Source organism: Pseudophryne corroboree, chromosome 8, assembly GCF_028390025.1.
Source record: "Pseudophryne corroboree isolate aPseCor3 chromosome 8, aPseCor3.hap2, whole genome shotgun sequence".
Classification (NCBI taxonomy): Eukaryota; Metazoa; Chordata; class Amphibia; order Anura; family Myobatrachidae; genus Pseudophryne; species Pseudophryne corroboree.
In genome coordinates this window covers 440,928,103-440,953,126 of record NC_086451.1, presented here as the reverse complement: position 1 = coordinate 440,953,126, position 25,024 = coordinate 440,928,103, and the positions used below count along the sequence as shown (strand labels likewise).

General features: G+C 45.2%; 1 protein-coding gene across 6 annotated transcripts in view; it reads left to right on the top strand.

The window, feature by feature from the left end:
• Nucleotides 1-23,900, top strand: part of LTB (lymphotoxin beta) — a 149,799-nt gene extending 125,899 nt beyond the window's left edge. For all 6 annotated transcript variants that reach the window (XM_063938096.1, XM_063938092.1, XM_063938095.1 and 3 more), the window contains one exon: nucleotides 23,306-23,900. In XM_063938096.1, coding sequence (XP_063794166.1) covers nucleotides 23,306-23,709 — 404 coding nt within the window. In that variant the 3' untranslated portion in view covers nucleotides 23,710-23,900. The remainder of the gene's footprint in view (nucleotides 1-23,305) is intronic.
• Nucleotides 23,901-25,024: the final 1,124 nt, after the last annotated feature.

Sequence of the window (25,024 nt, the reverse complement as noted above, 5' to 3'; positions counted from 1 at the left end):
TTTATATCTGTGTGTAATTCTTACATCAAGTATTCATCTCACTATTAACTCTCACTAGGCCCAATTGAAACTATTTGTAACTGACTATGGCATGGGTTAAATAAATGCATTGGTAACTCATAAATGGTGTTTGATGTGACCAAGGAAAGCTGATTATTCTGAGCAGAGTGAAATTCAGCCATTTAGAAAACGACCTTCCCAAAATAGGCACTGCTCCTCCCCCTTCCACATCCATGAGGGTTACACAAAATGGTGGACAAGCCATGTGGCTAGTCCAAAATGGAGGACAGACCATGTGGCTTCCTTTGTCCCAAAGAAATCACACACCATACAAGCACCAGAAGTTATTTTAGGCCTGAGTTTAAAAAAAAAAACTATATATCAAGGCTATGCAGCAACTTTTAAATGCACTTTTAACCCTACTTAACAGATAAGCAATCCAATCTGAATCAAACAAAATATGACTTATTTGAACTTTTTTTTGCAACAATAAAAATACATTTTAGCATCTTAAATATTATGAGAAACACATTGTCCCTTGAAATTTCATATCATTGGCTTACTGATACCACAACAATACACGTGGATGTTATTTTCATCAGCTTTGCAATGCGTCCATCAGAGCCGGTCAATTACAGCCGCGTTTGTAATGTACAGTGCATCATTAAGACCCTGATATCCCGTAAGAGCCCTCATCTGTGAATGCCAAATTGCTTTCTCACAAATATTTAAAATGCCCGCTCTAATATATATTGTAAACACCTGCACATCTTATTACCATGGGGGTAATTCCAAGTTGATCGCAGCAGGAATTTAGTTAGCAATTGGACAAAACCATGTGCACTGCAGGGGAGGCAGATTTAACATGTGCAGAGAGAGTTAGATTTGGGTTTGGTGTGTTCAATCTGCAATCTAAATTGCAGTGTCAAAATAAATCAGCCAGTATTTACCCTGCACAGAAACAAAATAACCCGCCCAAATATAACTCTCTCTGCACATGTTATATCTGCCTCCCCTGCAGTGCACATGGTTTTGCCTAACTGCTAACAAAGTTCCTGCTGCGATCAACTCAGAATTACCCCCCATGTGCCATGAATGTGCACTATATATAGCAAAACACTGCATCCCATAAGAGAAAACAATACACCCACACATTATCTGAGTTCCAAAGCTCATTGATGTATATATTTTGTTATTAAAAGGATATGGATTCAATATATTACAAAGTACAGTATACCTATAGTTACATGGTTACACTCACACAGTAAGCAGTTAAAACATACAGTTACATATAGTTACAGTTACATGCCAGTGATACAATACCATTCCCTTTATGCTTATGTCTCCCTCTCTCTCTCTGTGAATCATGCTGGGACTCCATCTTACTCTGAGACCAAATAGGAACTAACTTCCTGTGTGGTCAGCAATGTGTTATCTAGTTTCTGGGGGAGGGGACTCACTCATTCATGATGAGTCACTAGTCTCTTTGTATATGCTGAACAGGTTCAGCCTTGGGGATGTCCAGAGGGGCTGGCCTGAGCTTCCTGTCCACTGTCCTAATAAGAGTGATTTTTAGCTTTCATACATATAATCATAACTATTTGTTGCAATGTCCTATAACTTATTAACAAGTATCAAATTAATCTGCACATTAAGCTGGTTGTTTAAATACCAAATATGACAGGTCTATCTTGTTTCGTTCAAATAATACACATACATGATATTCTGACTCAATAACTAGGCTGTAAGTGTAGTGTTCTTCAGACAGTTACTCTGGGTATATGTCTGCATTAACCAGTACTCACACCGAGAGACTTTGTCAGATAGTGCCAACTCAACTTCCGAGACATGTGTGAAGAATCCAGATGAGGGTTTATTTCAAGCTGATATTCTTGTAGTTATGCACAAAACAGCAGTAGGTGAAAAGATGATGATTTACCAGAGCTGGTCAGAATCTAAAATGGCAGACACACACAGAGCTGAGGACAGGATGAGGTTCAGGACAAATGACATCAGAACCTGGCTACAGGAAATCAGGAGGGACAAATTTTAACAAAATGCAAAGCTCTAGGGGGGGGCGTGGCTTGAGGCCTGACTGAGAGGCAGTACATACAGAGAGCTCCTGCTGGATTAAAATAAAATAACCCCTAAAAATAACTTTTACCCCACCTGCATCCCCCCCATACCACCCCACAATTGCCCCTGTCGACTAGGGCACCCAGGGAGTGAGCTGCAGAGCCAGAGCACGGGCTCGCCCTGTGCTTGCAGGTTGTGGCCTTCCCAGGGAGGTGAAGCCGGGGCCTAAATTTATTACCATCCCCGCCCGAGATCACCCGCCGCCCGGCCGCCAAAACGCTGCTCCCCGGCCTTCCCCGCTTCCACACTGAACTCCCCTTACCTGGAGGACCTTGACAGAGCTGCAGAGACACAGATAAGTGTCCCTGAACAAGCGGGGCCGGAGCCGAACGTCCTCGAGGAGCTCCGGTGGCGGCGGCCATCTTGGATGTGGCGCCTGACGGAACTCAGGCGCTACACCACTGCACAACGCCTGCTGACCGCGGCGGTGAACGGGGGGAGGTGAGCGGAAGTTGCTGAGAGGCCTGGGGACACCCAGCATCAAACAAAAGCCTGGGGGCAAAGCCGGGAAAACTCATAAAAGAGCACCCCATTCACTTTTGACAGCGGCCATCTTGGAGGTGGCAGAACAGGCTCATCTTACCTTATATACCCTATGCTGCCCCTACAGGTGCTGTGAGGAAATTATCTTCCTATTTTGACAGAATTAAATTAAAACCTCACCTCCGCAGCTGCTATTTTATATCTCCTACACTACATCCCATACAACCACGGAAAAGTGTATGGTGACTCAGGACGCTCTCCCGTGAACTCCTCTCATTGCTTTCACAGATTAATAGGACTTAAGTCCTATAAATGATGTAATTTCACGAATGCCTGACTTCCCCCCCCACCCGGACCAACTGTTGAATACGTAACATCCAGGGGGACCAGCCTTGTTATCACTCCTTAAAAGGACGTTCTCCATTCACCAGATATTATGAGCAGAGCGAACACCAGAGCAAAAAAATCAGGAGCTACACAAGATATATCACAACACTTCTCACGCCGGGAAAAACCGTCAGAAGCTTCATCTCCATCCTCACCGATGCCTACATCCACCATGGACCAGACGGATGCACCCTCAACTAAGGCGGACATTCAATCTCTCCAGAACATGATACTAGATCTTAAGAATTCATTTACGACAGTTCTCCAGACAGCGATTGGAGAATTAAAGTCTGATATGGCGACACTGGACTCTCGCACTACCGCACTGGAAGCACGGGTGGATCATCAACAAAATTTTCACAAACAAGTAGGTGAAGACATGAGTTACCTATCCAGCGAACTGGAACTTCTTAAAGATAAAGTCGAGGATAGTGAAAATCGCGAAAGACGGAACAATTTGCGTATCCGCAATGTCCCTGAATCTATCACAGCCTCCGAATTGGAACCATACCTCCAACGCTTGTTTATACACCTGGTCCCGTCGCTTTCAAATTCTACCATCTCGATAGAAAGAGCTCATCGCGCCCTGAGACCTAAACCGAAGGACTCGGAACCACCCCGCGATGTTATCCTCCGATTTCTGTCCTTCAAGATTAAGAACAGTATCACTCTGGCGTGCAGAAACTCAACCTCAATCTTATTCGAAGAATCCCGGCTTCAGATCTATCAAGACCTATCACCGGTGACCATTGCTAAACGACGCGATTTACGCGCTGTCACTTCCACATTACGGGACAATGGATATAAATATCGCTGGGGATTCCCTTTCCGCCTCATTGTGGAGATTGATGGCAAAATTCACACCATTTGCTCTCCTGATGATGGAAACAAATTGCTTCGAAAGTTGCAGCTGTCTCCAGCTGCTACCTCATAGACATGACGTTCCTTTCGTTTAATTTCAATGTTTTAGTAACGTTTAATATACTCAATGTTATTCTCATTCTTGCTCAAATGCTATGTAAGCTTTGTTGTAGGTCCCGCTCCGCACGCTAATGTCCATTTATTTTCTTTTTAGAAGGTTCTTGCTGGCGGACATTTATACCTCAAGCAAGGCTATGTTGCTATCTCGGTGGGCTGGTCGGCGGCTTGGAGACATTGCCATATAGAGAGAATAATGGATTTAATCCTTTTCCGATATCGTGTGGGGTGTCTCGGGCCGCCGACCTGTCCGGCGATCTTACCACTTGCTCTAGTATTATCACTACTTTGATACTATTGGTTATATGATAATTTATGTTATAAGTGCTCTATATTAGGGAATATCCCGTCCATGGGGTATAAAGAGAACCTAGTTTGCTACAAAACGGTCCGCCCATTCTGTATATTAGTGGTTCCGGGTGGGGGGCATCAGTGCTCTATCTTGATACCTCCTCCCCCGAATCTTAGGGATTAAAGTTATTAACAAGTATAGAGGGTTAACACCCTCGTCTGTTATATTGCATTTGTATCCCACCAGTGGGCTCTCATCTTTCTTTTCTCTGAGAGCTCAATTTTGGCAGCCGAGTATCCTGCCTGCTGGATACTACGTCTGCTTTATTCTTTTTTGTTCCTCTTTCTTCTGTTCCCCTCCTTTCTTAGACCCCGTTTGCAGTACGCATAGTCCGGGTCCCGGGGGATTTCCAGCGAATTACTCCCTCTTCAGTTTCAATCATGCCACTAAAATGCCTGTCCATTAACGTTAAAGGGCTGAACACTCCCCAGAAACGTTCTCATCTCCACAGATCTCTCAAAGCATTAAAAGGTGACGTGATTTTCTTACAGGAGACACACCTGAAATCAGATTCCCATCCCTCCCTGACATCTAAACAATTTCCTATGGCCTGGTATTCCAATCATACAGCTAAAAAACATGGGGTGGCTATCTTAATAAGGGGGTCCATTCCTTTCCAACTCATAGACTGTAAACACGACAATGAAGGTCGCTATGTAATGGTGAGGGGAAAAATCGGACACGAGGAGGTTACCTTGGCTAATCTGTACTCTCCAAACACTGCCCAATCCAAATTCTTTCGCAAGTTTTTCCATGACCTCTACTCATACAGACGAGGCAAAGTACTCGTTGGTGGAGATTTCAATATGGCTCTCACGGGCATGGATAGGTCCGGACCCTTGCATAGTAGTCAAACCCCGAATTCCTCCGCATTACATAGGGGCATGGCCGAGGCTGGTTTGTTCGACGTCTGGCGATTTCTTAACCCGACCACCAGGGACTATACTTTCTACTCCAATCCGCACGATGTGTACTCTCGTATTGATTTGTTCTTGAGTTGTGCACCTCTCTCCCGCACCGCTCGCTTCTCTTCGATAGTCCCACTTACCTGGACAGATCACGCGGCTTTAACCGCGACATTTGACATTTTCGACATACCTGACGGCAGACCGACATGGAGACTAAACGAGACGCTATTGAAGATCCCTAAGTTTCAGGACTTGATTAAAACAGAGCTTAGAGAATATTTTACGACTAACGTAGAGGGTGACTGCAGTATAGCCACTATATGGGAAGCCCATAAGGCGGTCATCAGGGGATCCATTATCCAATTTGCATCCCGCCGTAAGAGAAACCGAGAAAACCAAATCGCCCTATTAACCGATAAGATTGCAACATTGGACCAGGAACATAAACGCACATACTCTAAAAAAACTCTAGCCGAACTTTCTAAAACACGCGATGACCTACAATCTCTCTTGGCGGAGAATATTGAGCGCTCGCTTCGATGGGCTAATCAATCGTTTTACGATAAAAGTAACAAGGCACATACTTTATTAGCTAACCAACTGCGTGCCAAAAAGGCTAACCAATGCATCCATACTATCAGACAACCTTCAGGCAACATTACCTACGACCCCAAAAAAATTAATAGTATCTTTTTTGACTATTACAGGACACTTTATAACCTAGATCCCCCGTCCGACCCCCTAGCACAAGCCGACCAGATACAACAGTATTTAGATTCATGCGCTCTTCCTCGTATAGACGATGCAACTAACTCTACTCTCAATGCTGATATTTCTGTTGAGGAAGTTGAAGCGGCACTGAAAACCCAGAAACCCTCCAAAGCACCTGGCCCGGATGGCTATCCGATGGTGTATTATAAGACCTTCGCCCCTCAACTCGTTCCCCATATGGTCTCCCTATTTAATAAAATATTACGAGGCACGCCCTTACATATAGAGATGAGCGGGTTCGGTTTCTCTGAATCCGAACCCGCACGAACTTCATGTTTTTTTTCACGGGTCCGAGCGACTCGGATCTTCCCGCCTTGCTCGGTTAACCCGAGCGCGCCCGAACGTCATCATGACGCTGTCGGATTCTCGCGAGGCTCGGATTCTATCGCGAGACTCGGATTCTATATAAGGAGCCGCGCGTCGCCGCCATTTTCACACGTGCATTGAGATTGATAGGGAGAGGACGTGGCTGGCGTCCTCTCCATTTAGATTAGGAGAGAGAGAGAGAGATTGACCTGAGGCTGATACTGTAGAAGAGAGTGCAGAGTTTAGTGACTGACCACAGTGACCACCAGCAGTGCAGTTGTTTTATTTAATATATCCGTTCTCTGCCTGAAAAAAACGGTACACACAGTGACTCAGTCACATACCATATCTGTGTGCACTGCTCAGCCCAGTGTGCTGCATGCCTGCATCATCTATGTATATATTATATATCTGACTGTGCTCAGCTCACACAGCTTATAATTGTGGGGGAGACTGGGGAGCACTGCAGTGCCAGTTATAGGTTATAGCAGGAGCCAGGAGTACAAGACAGTCACATACCATATCTGTGTGCACTGCTCAGCCCAGTGTGCTGCATCATCTATGTATATATTATATATCTGACTGTGCTCAGCTCACACAGCTTATAATTGTGGGGGAGACTGGGGAGCACTGCAGTGCCAGTTATAGGTTATAGCAGGAGCCAGGAGTACATATTATATTAAAATTAAACAGTGCACACTTTTGCTGCAGGAGTGCCACTGCCAGTGTGACTGACCAGTGACCTGACCACACTGACCACCAGTATAGTTAGTAGTATACTATATTGTGATTGCCTGAAAAAGTTAAACACTCGTCGTGTGACTTCACTTGTGTGGTGTTTTTTTTTTATTCTATAAAAAACTCATTCTGCTGACAGACAGTGTCCAGCAGGTCTGTCATTATATAATATATATACCTGTCCGGCTGCAGTAGTGATATATATATATTTTTTATATCATTATTTATCATCCAGTCGCAGCAGACACAGTACGGTAGTTCACGGCTGTAGCTACCTCTGTGTCGGCACTCGGCAGTCCATCCATAATTGTATACCACCTACCCGTGGTTTTTTTTTCTTTCTTCTTTATACATACATACTACTACATCTCTTTATCAACCAGTCTATATTAGCAGCAGACACAGTACAGTACGGTAGTTCACGGCTGTGGCTACCTCTGTGTCGGCACTCGGCAGTCCGTCCATAATTGTATACCACCTAACCGTGGTTTTTTTTTCTTTCTTCTTTATACATACATACTACGACATCTCTTTATCAACCAGTCTATATTAGCAGCAGACACAGTACAGTACGGTAGTTCACGGCTGTGGCTACCTCTGTGTCGGCACTCGGCAGTCCGTCCATAATTGTATACCACCTACCCGTGGTTTTTTTTTCTTTCTTCTTCATACATACATACTACGACATCTCTTTATCAACCAGTCTATATTAGCAGCAGACACAGTACAGTACGGTAGTTCACGGCTGTGGCTACCTCTGTGTCGGCACTCGGCAGTCCGTCCATAATTGTATACCACCTAACCGTGGTTTTTTTTTCTTTCTTCTTTATACATACATACTACGACATCTCTTTATCAACCAGTCTATATTAGCAGCAGACACAGTACGGTAGTTCACGGCTGTAGCTACCTCTGTGTCGGCACTCGGCAGTCCGTCCATAATTGTATACTAGTATCCATCCATCTCCATTGTTTACCTGAGGTGCCTTTTAGTTGTGCCTATTAAAATATGGAGAACAAAAATGTTGAGGTTCCAAAATTAGGGAAAGATCAAGATCCACTTCCACCTCGTGCTGAAGCTGCTGCCACTAGTCATGGCCGAGACGATGAAATGCCAGCAACGTCGTCTGCCAAGGCCGATGCCCAATGTCATAGTACAGAGCATGTCAAATCCAAAACACCAAATATCAGTAAAAAAAGGACTCCAAAACCTAAAATAAAATTGTCGGAGGAGAAGCGTAAACTTGCCAATATGCCATTTACCACACGGAGTGGCAAGGAACGGCTGAGGCCCTGGCCTATGTTCATGGCTAGTGGTTCAGCTTCACATGAGGATGGAGGCACTCAGCCTCTCGCTAGAAAAATGAAAAGACTCAAGCTGGCAAAAGCAGTAGCACCGCAAAGAACTGTGCGTTCTTCGAAATCCCAAATCCACAAGGAGAGTCCAATTGTGTCGGTTGCGATGCCTGACCTTCCCAACACTGGACGTGAAGAGCATGCGCCTTCCACCATTTGCACGCCCCCTGCAAGTGCTGGAAGGAGCACCCGCAGTCCAGTTCCTGATAGTCAGATTGAAGATGTCAGTGTTGAAGTACACCAGGATGAGGAGGATATGGGTGTTGCTGGCGCTGGGGAGGAAATTGACCAGGAGGATTCTGATGGTGAGGTGGTTTGTTTAAGTCAGGCACCCGGGGAGACACCTGTTGTCCGTGGGAGGAATATGGCCGTTGACATGCCTGGTGAAAATACAAAAAAAATCAGCTCTTCGGTGTGGAACTATTTCAACAGAAATGCGGACAACAGGTGTCAAGCCGTGTGTTCCCTTTGTCAAGCTGTAATAAGTAGGGGTAAGGACGTTAACCACCTCGGAACATCCTCCCTTATACGTCACCTGCAGCGCATTCATAATAAGTCAGTGACAAGTTCAAAAACTTTGGGTGACAGCGGAAGCAGTCCACTGACCAGTAAATCCCTTCCTCTTGTAACCAAGCTCACGCAAACCACCCCACCAACTCCCTCAGTGTCAATTTCCTCCTTCCCCAGGAATGCCAATAGTCCTGCAGGCAATGTCACTGGCAATTCTGACGAGTCCTCTCCTGCCTGGGATTCCTCCGATGCATCCTTGCGTGTAACGGCTACTGCTGCTGGCGCTGCTGTTGTTGCTGCTGGGAGTCGATGGTCATCCCAGAGGGGAAGTCGTAAGCCCACTTGTACTACTTCCAGTAAGCAATTGACTGTTCAACAGTCCTTTGCGAGGAAGATGAAATATCACAGCAGTCATCCTGCTGCAAAGCGGATAACTGAGGCCTTGACAACTATGTTGGTGTTAGACGTGCGTCCGGTATCCGCCGTTAGTTCACAGGGAACTAGACAATTTATTGAGGCAGTGTGCCCCCGTTACCAAATACCATCTAGGTTCCACTTCTCTAGGCAGGCGATACCGAGAATGTACACGGACGTCAGAAAAAGACTCACCAGTGTCCTAAAAAATGCAGTTGTACCCAATGTCCACTTAACCACGGACATGTGGACAAGTGGAGCAGGGCAGGGTCAGGACTATATGACTGTGACAGCCCACTGGGTAGATGTATGGACTCCCGCCGCAAGAACAGCAGCGGCGGCACCAGTAGCAGCATCTCGCAAACGCCAACTCTTTCCTAGGCAGGCTACGCTTTGTATCACCGGTTTCCAGAATACGCACACCTGAAAACCTCTTACGGCAACTGAGGAAGATCATCGCGGAATGGCTTACCCCAATTGGACTCTCCTGTGGATTTGTGGCATCGGACAACGCCAGCAATATTGTGTGTGCATTAAATATGGGCAAATTCCAGCACGTCCCATGTTTTGCACATACCTTGAATTTGGTGGTGCAGAATTATTTAAAAAACGACAGGGGCGTGCAAGAGATGCTGTCGGTGGCCAGAAAAATTGCGGGACACTTTCGGCGTACAGGCACCACGTACAGAAGACTGGAGCACCACCAAAAACTACTGAACCTGCCCTGCCATCATCTGAAGCAAGAAGTGGTAACGAGGTGGAATTCAACCCTCTATATGCTTCAGAGGTTGGAGGAGCAGCAAAAGGCCATTCAAGCCTATACAATTGAGCACGATATAGGAGGTGGAATGCACCTGTCTCAAGCGCAGTGGAGAATGATTTCAACGTTGTGCAAGGTTCTGATGCCCTTTGAACTTGCCACACGTGAAGTCAGTTCAGACACTGCCAGCCTGAGTCAGGTCATTCCCCTCATCAGGCTTTTGCAGAAGAAGCTGGAGACATTGAAGGAGGAGCTAACACGGAGCGATTCCGCTAGGCATGTGGGACTTGTGGATGGAGCCCTTAATTCGCTTAACAAGGATTCACGGGTGGTCAATCTGTTGAAATCAGAGCACTACATTTTGGCCACCGTGCTCGATCCTAGATTTAAAGCCTACCTTGGATCTCTCTTTCCGGCAGACACAAGTCTGCTGGGGTTGAAAGACCTGCTGGTGAGAAAATTGTCAAGTCAAGCGGAACGCGACCTGTCAACATCTCCTCCTTCACATTCTCCCGCAACTGGGGGTGCGAGGAAAAGGCTCAGAATTCCGAGCCCACCCGCTGGCGGTGATGCAGGGCAGTCTGGAGCGACTGCTGATGCTGACATCTGGTCCGGACTGAAGGACCTGACAACGATTACGGACATGTCGTCTACTGTCACTGCATATGATTCTCTCACCATTGAAAGAATGGTGGAGGATTATATGAGTGACCGCATCCAAGTAGGCACGTCACACAGTCCATACTTATACTGGCAGGAAAAAGAGGCAATTTGGAGGCCATTGCACAAACTGGCTTTATTCTACCTAAGTTGCCCTCCCACAAGTGTGTACTCCGAAAGAGTGTTTAGTGCCGCCGCTCACCTTGTCAGCCTTCGGCGTACGAGGTTACATCCAGAAAATGTGGAGAAGATGATGTTCATTAAAATGAATTATAATCAATTCCTCCGCGGAGACATTGACCAGCAGCAATTGCCTCCACAAAGTACACAGGGAGCTGAGATGGTGGATTCCAGTGGGGACGAATTGATAATCTGTGAGGAGGGGGATGTACACGGTGATATATCGGAGGGTGATGATGAGGTGGACATCTTGCCTCTGTAGAGCCAGTTTGTGCAAGGAGAGATTAATTGCTTCTTTTTTGGGGGGGGTCCAAACCAACCCGTCATATCAGTCACAGTCGTGTGGCAGACCCTGTCACTGAAATGATGGGTTGGTTAAAGTGTGCATGTCCTGTTTTGTTTATACAACATAAGGGTGGGTGGGAGGGCCCAAGGACAATTCCATCTTGCACCTCTTTTTTCTTTTATTTTTCTTTGCGTCATGTGCTGTTTGGGGAGGGTTTTTTGGAAGGGACATCCTGCGTGACACTGCAGTGCCACTCCTAAATGGGCCCGGTGTTTGTGTCGGCCACTAGGGTCGCTAATCTTACTCACACAGTCAGCTACCTCATTGCGCCTCTTTTTTTCTTTGCGTCATGTGCTGATTGGGGAGGGTTTTTTGGAAGGGACATCCTGCGTGACACTGCAGTGCCACTCCTAAATGGGCCCGGTGTTTGTGTCGGCCACTAGGGTCGCTAATCTTACTCACACAGTCAGCTACCTCATTGCGCCTCTTTTTTTCTTTGCGTCATGTGCTGATTGGGGAGGGTTTTTTGGAAGGGACATCCTGCGTGACACTGCAGTGCCACTCCTAAATGGGCCCGGTGTTTGTGTCGGCCACTAGGGTCGCTAATCTTACTCACACAGTCAGCTACCTCATTGCGCCTCTTTTTTTCTTTGCGTCATGTGCTGATTGGGGAGGGTTTTTTGGAAGGGACATCCTGCGTGACACTGCAGTGCCACTCCTAAATGGGCCCGGTGTTTGTGTCGGCCACTAGGGTCGCTAATCTTACTCACACAGTCAGCTACCTCATTGCGCCTCTTTTTTTCTTTGCGTCATGTGCTGATTGGGGAGGGTTTTTTGGAAGGGACATCCTGCGTGACACTGCAGTGCCACTCCTAAATGGGCCCGGTGTTTGTGTCGGCCACTAGGGTCGCTAATCTTACTCACACAGTCAGCTACCTCATTGCGCCTCTTTTTTTCTTTGCGTCATGTGCTGATTGGGGAGGTTTTTTTGGAAGGGACATCCTGCGTGACACTGCAGTGCCACTCCTAAATGGGCCCGGTGTTTGTGTCGGCCACTAGGGTCGCTAATCTTACTCACACAGTCAGCTACCTCATTGCGCCTCTTTTTTTCTTTGCGTCATGTGCTGATTGGGGAGGGTTTTTTGGAAGGGACATCCTGCGTGACACTGCAGTGCCACTCCTAAATGGGCCCGGTGTTTGTGTCGGCCACTAGGGTCGCTTATCTTACTCACACAGTCAGCTACCTCATTGCGCCTCTTTTTTTCTTTGCGTCATGTGCTGATTGGGGAGGGTTTTTTGGAAGGGACATCCTGCGTGACACTGCAGTGCCACTCCTAGATGGGCCAGGTGTTTGTGTCGGCCACTAGTGTCGCTTAGCTTAGTCATCCAGCGACCTTGGTGCAAATTTTAGGACTAAAAATAATATTGTGAGGTGTTGGGTATTCAGAATAGACTGAAAATGAGTGGAAATTATGGTTTTTGAGGTTAATAATAATATGGGATCAAAATGACCCCCAAATTCTATGATTTAAGCTGTTTTTTAGTGTTTTTTTAAAAAAACACCCGAATCCAAAACACACCCGAATCCGACAAAAAAAATTCGGTGAGGTTTTGCCAAAACGCGGTCGAACCCAAAACACGGCCGCGGAACCGAACCTAAAACCAAAACACAAAACCCGAAAAATTTCAGGCGCTCATCTCTACTTACATACCGACACTACGACATCCCGCATTATTGTAATTCCGAAGCCCGGAAAAGATCCCTTGCATTGCACAAATTACAGACCCATATCTTTGATAAACACCGACCTCAAACTTTTTGCCAAAATATTAGCAACCCGCCTGAATGCTGTGTTACCATCATTAATAGACCCTGACCAAGTGGGATTTATCCCTGGCCGTCAGGCCTCGGATAACACCAGACGCACCATTAATTTGATACACCAAATAAACTCGACAAAAACACCAGCGATTGCCTTGGCGCTAGACGCCGAAAAAGCATTTGATCGCATATCCTGGCCTTTTTTGTTTTCTACCTTATCAATGTTTGGCCTCCATGGACACTTCATCACTGCAATAGAGGCCCTCTATTCCAACCCTACATCAATGGTACTGACCAATGGACTGAGTTCACCTCGATTTAGTTTGAAGAATGGCACTCGTCAGGGCTGCCCTCTCTCACCCCTACTTTTTGCTCTATGCATCGAACCTCTCGCGTCCCGTATTAGACTTAATGCAGATATCGGGGGGATTACAGTGGGGCAGAAATCATACAAAATATCACTATTTGCAGACGACGTGCTCCTGACATTGTCCAACCCTTTGATTTCTCTTCCTAATCTACAAAAAGAATTACTCCTATATGGAACCCTCTCTGGTTATAAAATAAATCACACCAAATCTGAGGCTTTCGCATTTAATATCCCATCCCAAACCCATTTGATTCTAACCTCATCTTTCCCTTTTCTTTGGAGACCCTCGGCTATCAAATACCTCGGCATATTCATTACTAAATCCTATACCAACCTATACCAGGCTAATTATGTCCCTATGATTAAAACTCTCACCCAAGACCTGGACAAATGGGACAGATTATTCATTTCATGGATTGGACGAATCAACGCCCTGAAAATGAATCTTCTTCCCCGTATTCTTTACCTATTTCAGACCATTCCGATAATGGTGCCCCGAGTGACTCTGGCTTCATTGCAATCATTGTGCAACAAATTTATCTGGGCTCACCGTAAATCCCGATTAAGACGGACTCTGTTGACTAAAAGTGCTACTTCAGGCGGATTAGGATACCCTAACCTTCAGGCTTATTTTAATGCCTGTCACCTTAATCACATGGTGTCTTGGCATTCCCCACAAGGGAACAGAAAATGGGTCGAGATTGAGAACTCAATATATCAGGGCATCCCCCTCGACTCACTTCTATGGCTCCCCAGGTCCTGCAGACCAGCCTCGGCCTATTCAATCCCTACGATTAAATTCACCCTGGGACTATGGGACAAACTCTGTAGCACCTACAATCTATCCTCACACCCCTCACCCTTAACACCTATCTGGGGACACCCTGCCTTTCCCCCAGGCTGCGAGCGAAAAATAGCGGCCCCATGGCAATCTCAGGGCATCACGAGATTCATCCATATTAAAGGCCACTCAGCACCGATATCGTTTGGAGATTTTCAAGAGCGCCTTGGTGTGCCATCCTCGTGTCATTACCATTACATTCAAATTCTCAGTTTTCTCAAATCTCAGCTTAAAAATACACCTTTGAAACCACCCACCTCCTTTGAACATATGTGCTTACATTCAATTGGCAAAAAGGGGAACATCTCAACAATATATAACTCTATCTTGACCCCAGATCCCCCGGACCGCGAACCCCATGAACTAGCCTGGGAATCAGATCTCTCCCATCCGTTGGAAGACGATCTATGGGAAGAAATCAGAATGCGCATAGCTAAAGCGTCTATTAGTGTGGCACTCAGGGAAACATGCTATAAGGTCTACACCAGGTGGTACTTGGTTCCCACCAGACTACATTCCATCTACCCCACGACATCAAATATGTGTTGGAGACTCTGTGGAGGGGAGGGCACCTTTTACCACATATGGTGGACGTGCCCCTCGATTCGCCCATTCTGGAAAATGGTAGGAGCACTGGTTGCTCAAACATGCGGACATAATTTAGACCTCTCCCCTGAAACTGCTCTACTTCATGCTCCCATACCAATGTTACCCAAAACCCAGGACAAGCTTGCCATGCTACTTTGCATGGCGGCAAAATCTCTGATAGCTAAATGCTGGAAAGACCACAAACCACCCTCTAAGGCATTACTGATGTCCAAGATTAATTATATCGCCAGTATGGAATATATTACAAGCCTAAGAAATAACACAGTGGCCCAGTTCCACAACATCTGGTCTCCTTGGTACCTCGCTCGGTCTCTATTGATGCCCGGACTATGCTGAGGCTGCTAATACTACTAACTCTGCTAATACCTCTATCACCTATGTTGTCTCCCCCTCTCCTATTGATACAGGGAACGGCTCCCACCCTCTTGCCTCCCTATATGTAATTGTCCCAATGATTTCCCTCTATTGAGCTATATACTCTAGCGTCCTCTCCCCCTGCTTTTTCTTTTTCTCTTTCACTTTTACTCTTCACGGTTTACTCTCAGTTTTAGTATAAAATTTATACTATATCTATAAAATAAAACGAGACAGGTCAAGTACACGCTTAGAAATTAGCAGGGAGCATATTACTAATATATGTTGATCTATGATGTCATAGAACTGTTTTAACTTGATATGTGAAACGGTTGTTCTCATGTTCTATTTTCCTAACCTGCACAAGTATGTTTTTGTTAACCTTATGATTACTGACCACTCTCAATAAAAACTCTAACTTTAAAAAAAAAAAAATGCAAAGCTCTGCAATAAAAACATGACAACACATGAAACACATATATCGTGGGACATGACACTCCCCGTCTGAAATCTTTAGATTTCACGATAAATCAAACATTATAATAATGTCCTTAGATGAAGTCCAAAACTAATCTTGCGACCTGTAAGACAAAAGAGAAAACCTGTAACAATAAACAACAAACAATAACAAGAAATAAGTTCAGTCGAAGTCTTGTGGCTGAATTGTCTTGAAGCTTGTAATCCATAACAGTAGGAACATATTAGATCAAGTTCCAAGTACTAAACCCATCTTCGGATTGGGGAAGCCGCAACTTGCAAACACTTCTGCCAACCCACAGTATGATCCAAATAATAAGGTGTCGATGGTATATTATAGCTGGAAGTTTGAGGTAGAATACTTCCCATCATGAGGTGAATCTAGTAGCCATGTCCTTCTTTATGTGATATCTTCCTTTGGAAGAAGTACTAGTTCAGTGATTGGACGGAAGAAAACTTTGGCAGAGCCTCCTTTAGTCACTTTAACCTCTACCTTACGAGTCTTTCCATCGTCGCTGGGAACAACCTTGGTGACAACCATTGGCCATTCATTGCGATGGGCCTCTTTATCCTTTAAAAGAACAAGGTCACCGATCTGGAGGTTGGGTTTTGACATCTGCCATTTGTGATGACTTTGAAGCATATGTAAATACTCTGTCTTTCAGCGATGCCAAAACACATTGGACAGGTGTTGAACCTGTTTCCACTGACGTCTGTAAATGTCCTTTGAAAAGCAGTGAGCAGTGTGGATTAGGCGAGCAGCAGCTCGCACTAAGGATGACCAACTTGAGAAGCGCTCAAAACGGTGTGACTTCAGCTTCAGTTTTGTGGTCACGGTAGTGTAGAGCGTGGAGTTTAAAGGACTAATTTCTTTGTCGGACTCGGGATCGACCAGCCCATAGTTGGTATTGGTAGGAGGTAAGCAGGGATCATCATATAAGAATCTTGGAGGTGACAACCACATGTCACAAAGGTTGGGTGCTAGTGAAGGTCTTGTTCCACGATCAGCTGGATTAAGGCTAGTGGTGATGTGATGCCAGTGATCAGGAGTGGAGAAACTTCTGATGCGTTCTACTCTGTTGCCGACGTATACATAGAATTGTTTTGTTTGGTTGTGTATATAACCAAGCACGACTTTGCTATCTGTGTAGAATGCAAATGAATCAATTGGAACGTTCAGTTCATCCTTTATAACTTCAGCAATTTCTACTGCTAGCACAGCTGCACAAAGCTCGAGTCTTGGTACAGAGTGTGCAGGTTTTGGGGTTAATTTGCCTTTACCCAGGACAAATCCACAGTGTAGTTTGTTGTTGGTTTCAAAGATCCTCAGGTAAGCTACTGCGGCTATGGCTTCCATCGATGCATCTGAGAAAATGTGGATTTCTCTCCTGGTGGCAGCTGAAAGGGAGCTGGGAGTGTAACAACGTGGTATTCGGAGTTGTTCTAATATCTTCAACGACTTCTTCCACGTCTCCCACCTTTGTTGTTGCTCAATAGGTAATGGAGTGTCCCAGTCTAAGTTCACCTTGGTTAACTGTCTCAGCAACATCTTGCCATGAATGGTGACTGGAGCTACAAATCCAAGAGGATCATAGATACTGTTTATGACAGATAAAACTCCTCATTTGGTGAAAGGTTGTCATAGCCTGATACTTGGAATGTAAATATGTCTTGTTTAATGTCCCAGAGCAAGCCTAGGCTGCGTTGTATGGGAGGAACATCAGAACCAAGATTAAGATCTTTCAAGTTGGTGGCATAATTATCAGAAGGAAATGCTTCCATTACTTTCTGGCTGTTGGAGATAATCTTGTGGAGCCTGAGGTTTGCTACAGAAAGCATTTCTTGTGTTCTGGTGAGGAGATCGATTGCCTCTTCACTTGTGGGTAGGGATTTAAGTCCGTCATCAACATAGACGTTCTTTTCCAAAAAATGACGAGCGTCAGATCCATAGTCCTTCTCACCTTCCTGGGCTGTTCTCCTGAGTCCATAGATTGCTACAGCAGGAGAAGGGCTGCCAAATTACCTTCATCCGGTAATCTATGACTTCATTATTGACGTTGTTGTCTTTGTGCCACAGGAACCTCAGGTAGTTCCGACTGTCTTCCCTGACTATGAAGCAATGGAACATTTGCTGGATGTCAGCTACTATTGCCACAGGCTCTTCTCTAAAGCGAATTAGCACTCCTATGAGGCTGTTGTTTAGGTTTGGCCCAGTAAGGAGCAGATTGTTGAGGGAGACGTCATCATACTGAGTGCTGGAATAAAAAAACACTCTAATTTGATTGGGTTTCCGTGGGTGATACACGCCAAAGGATGTAAGGTACCAGCATTCTTCTCCTTCCTTTACTGGTGGTGCAGGTTCTGCGTGATCTCTGTCAAATATGTTTTGCATGAAATCCACAAAATGTTTTTCCATCCCTGGTTTCCTCTTTAGAGTTCGTTTTAAAGAGGAAAATCTAGCAACTGCTTGCTGTAGATTGTTTGTTAGTTTAACTCTTGGAAAGCGGAAGGGTAAAGGTGCTACCCAGCTGTTGGAATCATCTTGAGTGAAATCTTTGTCCATTATCTTGAGAAATTCTTTATCTTCTCTCGCAGATGCTAACTTGTTGTCCTCACTTGTTGAATTGAAAACTGTCGATCCGAGACTGTCGTCCCAAGACAGGACCATGTTCATGTTATCTTGATGGCTATGCTGAGAATTACTGCTGCCCAGCTTCTCTTTCACCCAGTAATGATGTGGGCATGGCTGAAAACAGGTGCTGCGACCATTAAGCAAGATGTTTGTCTTGAATGAGGAAATCTTGGTAGGCGTCTTCATCTTGTCTATACAGACATTGCCTATGATAACCCAGCCTAGATTAAGACGTTGGGCAAATGGAGCATCATTTGGTCCACTGATGTGTTGACGTACTTTATGTACCCTGAGAATGTCTCTACCAAGCAGAAGATCTTTGCATTTTTGTCAAGGGTTGGTATTTCATTGGATATAGGCCTTAGGTGAGTGTGATGAAGAGCGGCCTCTGGCGTAGGAATCTCCTCTTCGTTGGATGGTATCTCATTACATTCAACAAGTGTGGGTAAGGGTATCTCAAGATTGTCCTTGAGAGAAGCTACAACCAGTCCACTGGCTCTTCTTCCAGATTCCTCTGTAATTCCACTACAGGTAGCCAAGGTGTAAGGGTAAGCATCTCCCTTTAAGTTTAACAGATCAAAGAGTTCTGATCTTGCGAGTGATTGGTTGCTCTGGTCGTCCAAGATGGTGTACACCCTTAGAGTCTTTTTTGGCTGTCCCTTGGGGTATACTTTGACTAGACATATCTTTGCACAAGACTTGTCCCGGAGATCTTCCCCACAGACTTTAGTGCATGAAGAAGATACAATAGTAGGACTTGCTGTTTGATCTGCATTCTCCCCGCCATGCCTTGGTGCAGAGGGGAAATGTGCAGGGGGTGTAGTATTGGGTTGAGATGGGTGCAGTGCCTGCACATGGTCCTCACAGCCGCACTCTATGCACTTAATAGCAGTTTTACAGTCCTTAGCAAAATGTTCAGTAGAAGCACAACATCTGAAACATACCCCAAAATTCTTTAGAAGTTCCTTGCGTTCCTGGAGGGGTTTCTTTCTAAAACCAATGCATTTCTTGAGGGGATGTGGCTTCTTATGAATGGGACACATGCGGTTGGGGTTTTCGATCCTATCACCTTGGTTGCTCTTGACAGGAGCTGATGCTGGTGTGGGGAGGATTTCAGTCTTTTTCACTGATACTGGACCTCTGTGGTTCTTGTAGTTAGAGTGTGGGCTATCAAACTTGGGGGTAGGTGAACCAGGATGACTTGACTCACTGTAGGAGAAGCTTGGGTCATTCTTGGATTCCGCAATGTTCTTGACAAACTCACAGAAGTAAGAAAAGGGGGGAAAGGAGACTCGGTTTTCTCATTTATATCTTGACCCAAGTGTAGTCCACCTTTCTTGAATACCGTATGGCAGCTTGGAAACTATTGGGTTTACCCCATGAGCTGTGTCCAGGTAACTGAGGCCAGGTAAGTGAGTGTCCATTTTGGCCAGCTGGAATTCAAAGAGTAGGTCACTGAGCTCTTGGAATTTCTCATTGTCCTTGCCGGATATTTTTGGAAAATCCCGCAGCCGTTTGAACAGAGCATTCTCTATGGCTTCAGGACTTCCAAAGCTTCGTTCTAACCTTTCCCAAGCAGCAACGAGGCCTGCCGCAGGATTATCAATGTGGACGGATCTGAGTCTCTTGACACGTTCTATAGACTGTGGGCCCAGCCACGTGATCAGCAGATCTAGTTCTTCAGCAGCAGTAATACCAAGGTTATTAGTTGTGGATCTGAAGGCACATTTCCAACCTCTGTAGTTCTCAGGCTGGTCATCAAACCTAGTGAGGCTGGTCTTAATAAGTTCACGACGAACCATGAATCTTGCAAAGTCTGACATGTCTGTTTTCTCTGACTTTGGGGAAAGAATTGCTGGCTGTGTAGTGCTGTTCATATTATTTGTGGTGTTCTAGGTAAGAGACAGGGAGATAGGGCAGTGCATAGGCATTCAACCTAAGAGCTGGTTTAAAGTCTGTAGGTCTCACTGCATGTGGAACTGTGTGGTTGCCAGGGATTTGGTGACTAACTGGCATATTGGGTTGTGACCAGGCATTTGTATATTGGGTTTGTTGAGGTGTTGGGCCTTGATGCACTGTGGTGTGTGAAAATGGGTCAGGAGAACCAAGTGATTGTGCATTGTACTGACCTTGGATGTGGCGTGTTGCATAGGGACCGGAGTCTTTTTGTTCTGGAAAGATGGAAAGATGTCCCCTGGAAGGATGTCCGCACTGTCGGGAATGTTTGCAGCAATCAGGGGTTCACTGTTTTGACTTAGGACGTAGTCTCTTGTGCGCTTAAGAGGATCCTCCACATCAACTTCACTTGAACTGATGCTGTCCCTTTCACTTCCACTGCCAGCTTGTTCCAAAACATTTAACCGTACCATTGCTGGGGCATACTCACATTGTTTCTCTAGAGCTTCCATTTCTGCTCTTTCACGTGCTGCTTTTGATTCCATTTCTGCTCTTTCACGTGCTGCTCTAGATTCCATTTCTGCTCTTTCACGTGCTGCTTTAGATTCCATTTCTGCTTTCCATTGTGCAAAATCGGCTTGTATTTTAGCAGTTTCTGCTTCTGCACGTGCATTTATAAGTTGTTCGCTGAGCATGGAATATTTTGAGCTTCGTGACTTAGATGATCATTTTGAACGCCTGGTGGACACAGAAATGCGTGATGATGTTTCCAATAATTGTGCAATTCTGGCTGCTGTCTTAGATTTAACTTCATGCAATAGACTGTCTCGATCCAAATTAAGATGATTAAAGTTTTGCAGTTCTTCTAAAGAATCCTGGCTATTGAGTTTCTTCAAAATGCTTATATATTCCTAGCTTGACACTTTATAAAGTTCATATACTGAAAAAAGCTGTCCTAGTGCGCTCTCTAGCAGTGACACATCACAAACAGGCTGAGAGATGGTGGACATATGACTTTGCAATTTTTGCCATACGTTTAGAACAGTGGAAGAAAGCTCATGTTTCCTACCTTCAAGATTCTCTTTTACCTTCCTTGTAGGCTTAGCAGAGCGTTTAGACAGCAGGTTGAGATCCATAACTTCTCCTTGTTCTGATTGTAGACATTGCTCATCCTGAATAGCCGGAACTGTATTTCCTTCAGCCATGATAGTACACAGGAAAATGGATCTGAATAAAGCTAGAGTAAGTTTGTAGCTGGTTATGCTATAATGAGCTGTGCTATAGCTGCAAACACTGATTTCCTGTTACACTACAGGCAAGCTTGCTATGTATTTGTATCTGCAGAAGCTGCAACTGGCTTACTGGTAGTTTTTATCAACCATCTTTTCACTATTCTGACTCAATAACTAGGCTGTAAGTGTAGTGTTCTTCAGACCGTTACTCTGGGTATATGTCTACATTAACCAGTACTCACACCGAGAGACTTTGTCAGATAGTGCCAACTCAACTTACGAGACATGTGTGAAGAATCCAGATGAGGGTTTATTTCTATTCTTGTAGTTATGCACAAAACAGCAGTAGGTGAAAAGATGATGATTTACCAGAGCTGGTCAGAATCTAAAATGGCAGACACACACAGAGCTGAGGACAGGATGAGGGCAGGACTAATGACATCAGAACCTGGCTACAGGAAATCAGGAGGGACAAATTTTAACAAAATGCAAAGCTCTGCAATAAAAACATGACAACACATGAAACACATATATCGTGGGACATGACACATGACATTACTTCATTACATAATTTTAAATCATCATGATGTCTGGCGCTTGATATTATTTTAATTATGTACTGCATGAAATAGGTGTCGAATCCATCTCTGTGGCATGTCCGTGTAAATGCGTGTTACCATATTTTGCTGTGTTCACTGCGCGTATTTGCAAGTATAGCGACTCATAATGTGTGTAGTTTGTATGTTCTCTTTATGTAATATTTTTGACTTCGACAATGGCATCAGTTTATGGCTATGCCGTGCACACGACAGTAGACTGAGTGAAGAGGAGAAGAGGTGTTGGGAGCAGCGAGGAGGCTGGTCGAGCTGCTGCTTCAAAGTTTGTTATGACCCGCAGCGTGACGGAAGTTTACTAATGCATTACTACTATTAGTAACTGGCTGGACTGTATGATACTGATGGCTACAGGCCCCATCATTGCGGAGGGCCCAGGTGCAGTGCACCTGCTGCACCACCACTAATTCTGCCACTGGCTATATAGCCTACTGAGCTAAACCATATTTCATACCCACTATAATGTGCTGATATATATCAAGGTGAGCCATATCTAATGGCAAGACTGATATTCATATTCATGGCTGGTGCCCAGTCCAATAAGCAGAGCCATACCCGGTGCCAACTCTGGTATGCAGACCCACATGTGACAGCAAGTGTCTGTACCACCACCCCTAAACCGCTCCCTTGCTTACAGCAGCTATCTGCCTATTGGTGGCTGCACGTTCTGCACTCAGCTCTGGCAGCCAGCTGGAGGTGAGTGTAGGCTGATAATAGAGCGGGAGAGGAGATGCTACTCGCTGGGAATATGCAGATACACATGAATATTATGTGTTCTATTTCCTCACCATCATGAGAGCCTCAAAAAGTCTCTTGCATCTGCAAAGGGGCTCAGAATACGTGACTTGCTCAGCACTAAACAAGCAGCATCCATTGATGGATACCCAAAAATATATGTATTGCAGCTTTACTCTTCAGAATATGCATGGGGCATAGAGATTGTTCAGTGTGGACCTGTCTGGGATCAAAGTACCAAAGCCCATGCAAGGCTCCACTGTGCAGTCATTGGCCCCTACATATGTTCATAAGAGCAGAACAAGGGCCACTGGACCAGTAAGTAATGTATTGAGGCTACAGATAAGGGCAGAAGAGGAAGGAAAGGTGACCTACCAGAAGGCATCAGGAGGTAAAGGCGTTGGAAGTTCATTGTGATGTGCATGCTGATATCCCAGATACTCTCATCTAGTTCTGGCAATAAACGTAACCATGATTTCGTCCTTTCTCCCTCCGCAGGTGTGCAGCCATCACAGAGCAACACCATGAAATGGATCTCTGAGAGTGACGTGGCCTTCACCCGCAAAGTGACGCACCTCAACGACACAACACTTGTGACTCCTCGGAAAGGCATCTATTATGTCTACTGTCAAGTTGGATTTGGGGGCACGAATACTAATTTAAGACTGAGCAGCGAAGTCATAACCTGGAGTGAATCCTTCAATGCTAATGTCACCCTACTGGTTGGCTCGGAGACTATATCTGGTCCCCCTTTGGGCCACAAATTGTGGCGTACCAGTCTGAACCAGGGAGGGCTGGCAAACCTGAGGGCTGGACAAAAGCTGTATGTCCACATCAGCCATCCCGAGCTTGTAGATTATACGGAGGGAAAGACATTTTTTGGACTTGTCATGGTGTCCTGAGTTAGTGAATTTAAATGCACAGAAACGGGTCATATGTCCTTTGATGTTCTAGATAAATATTCCTTGTTACTGCAATTGCCAACTGTGGTGGGAAACTGCTTTTCAGTATTTGTAAGAAAAGCATATGTCACTTTTACATCCATGTACTGTGCAAATGTATACATATTTACTAAAATAAATGTACAAGCAATTGCATGCGTCATTCATTGGGTGGAGGAGTTCCCCCTTATCTCCTCTACTCTTACCCCAGTAACTCCATCTTTCGTCTGATCCCCGACTTCCGGCCTTGCCAGGTCATCTCCCATTACTCCCCGCTGTCTCCATCTCTCCGTCCTAATCAGTGGGAGAGGTTGGTGGAGTGGAGACATGCACTCCGGATTCCACTGCACGTGACAGAGACAGGGCAGGCCATGTTGGGGTGTAAAATTATATAGGTAGTGCAGTGTCATTTTATCCAGAATAATATAAATTAACAGGAACATTGATCAGTGAAGAAGTATATTGTTAAGATTTAGCAAAATGTTAATAATTTATATTTTTCTAGAGCAGAAACTGGGATAAAATATTAGAGATGTGCGGGTTGGTTTTTTAGAAATCCAAACTCACGTGAACTTAGGGGATCCGAGTCAAACTGAGTTCTGGGAGAGATCCCTTTTGGGGATTCGAGTCAGACAGAGTCCCAATTCAGAGCTTCCCTTGTGTTGGAGCTTGGATTTAAAATCACAATCATAGGTTTTGGATTGTTTGTAAGTAAGGTGGCAAATCCTGGGATCGGCGCGATCCTAAACTTGTCCGGGGATTGAATCCTGATATTAGCCACCAGCTGCTTTTTTTTCAATGCTGGTCAGAGCTGAACATCTTCAGCAGATGTCTCAGACGCTCCCCCTACCGCCAGCTGTGCGCACTGCGCAGCGTGTTGTGTTGTCAGAGGTCACGCTGTGCAGCCTGAGGTTGGCTGCATGCATCACCCGGACCTGCAGCTCAGCTTGCTGCCCGCGGCCCTCCGGACGCTGACCCGCCCCACCCACCCAGAAAGGATGGTGAATTATTGTGGGGACTGGACGGTGGGGCCCGTTGAATAATTAATTTAATTATAAAACCAACAACCCAATCCCAGGAATCCCGGGATTGATCGTTTTTCATTCCCGAATCCCGGGATTGGCCACCTTACTTGTAAATTCCTCCCTCGTGATTTCAGGTGCTGTTTCACGCAGGAGAGTGTGGTCAAAATGGACTGGAAATGACTGGAAATTAATGTTAATGATGTAATAATACTGTAGAAACAAAAATACTGTAAGTCCAAATTTTATGATTT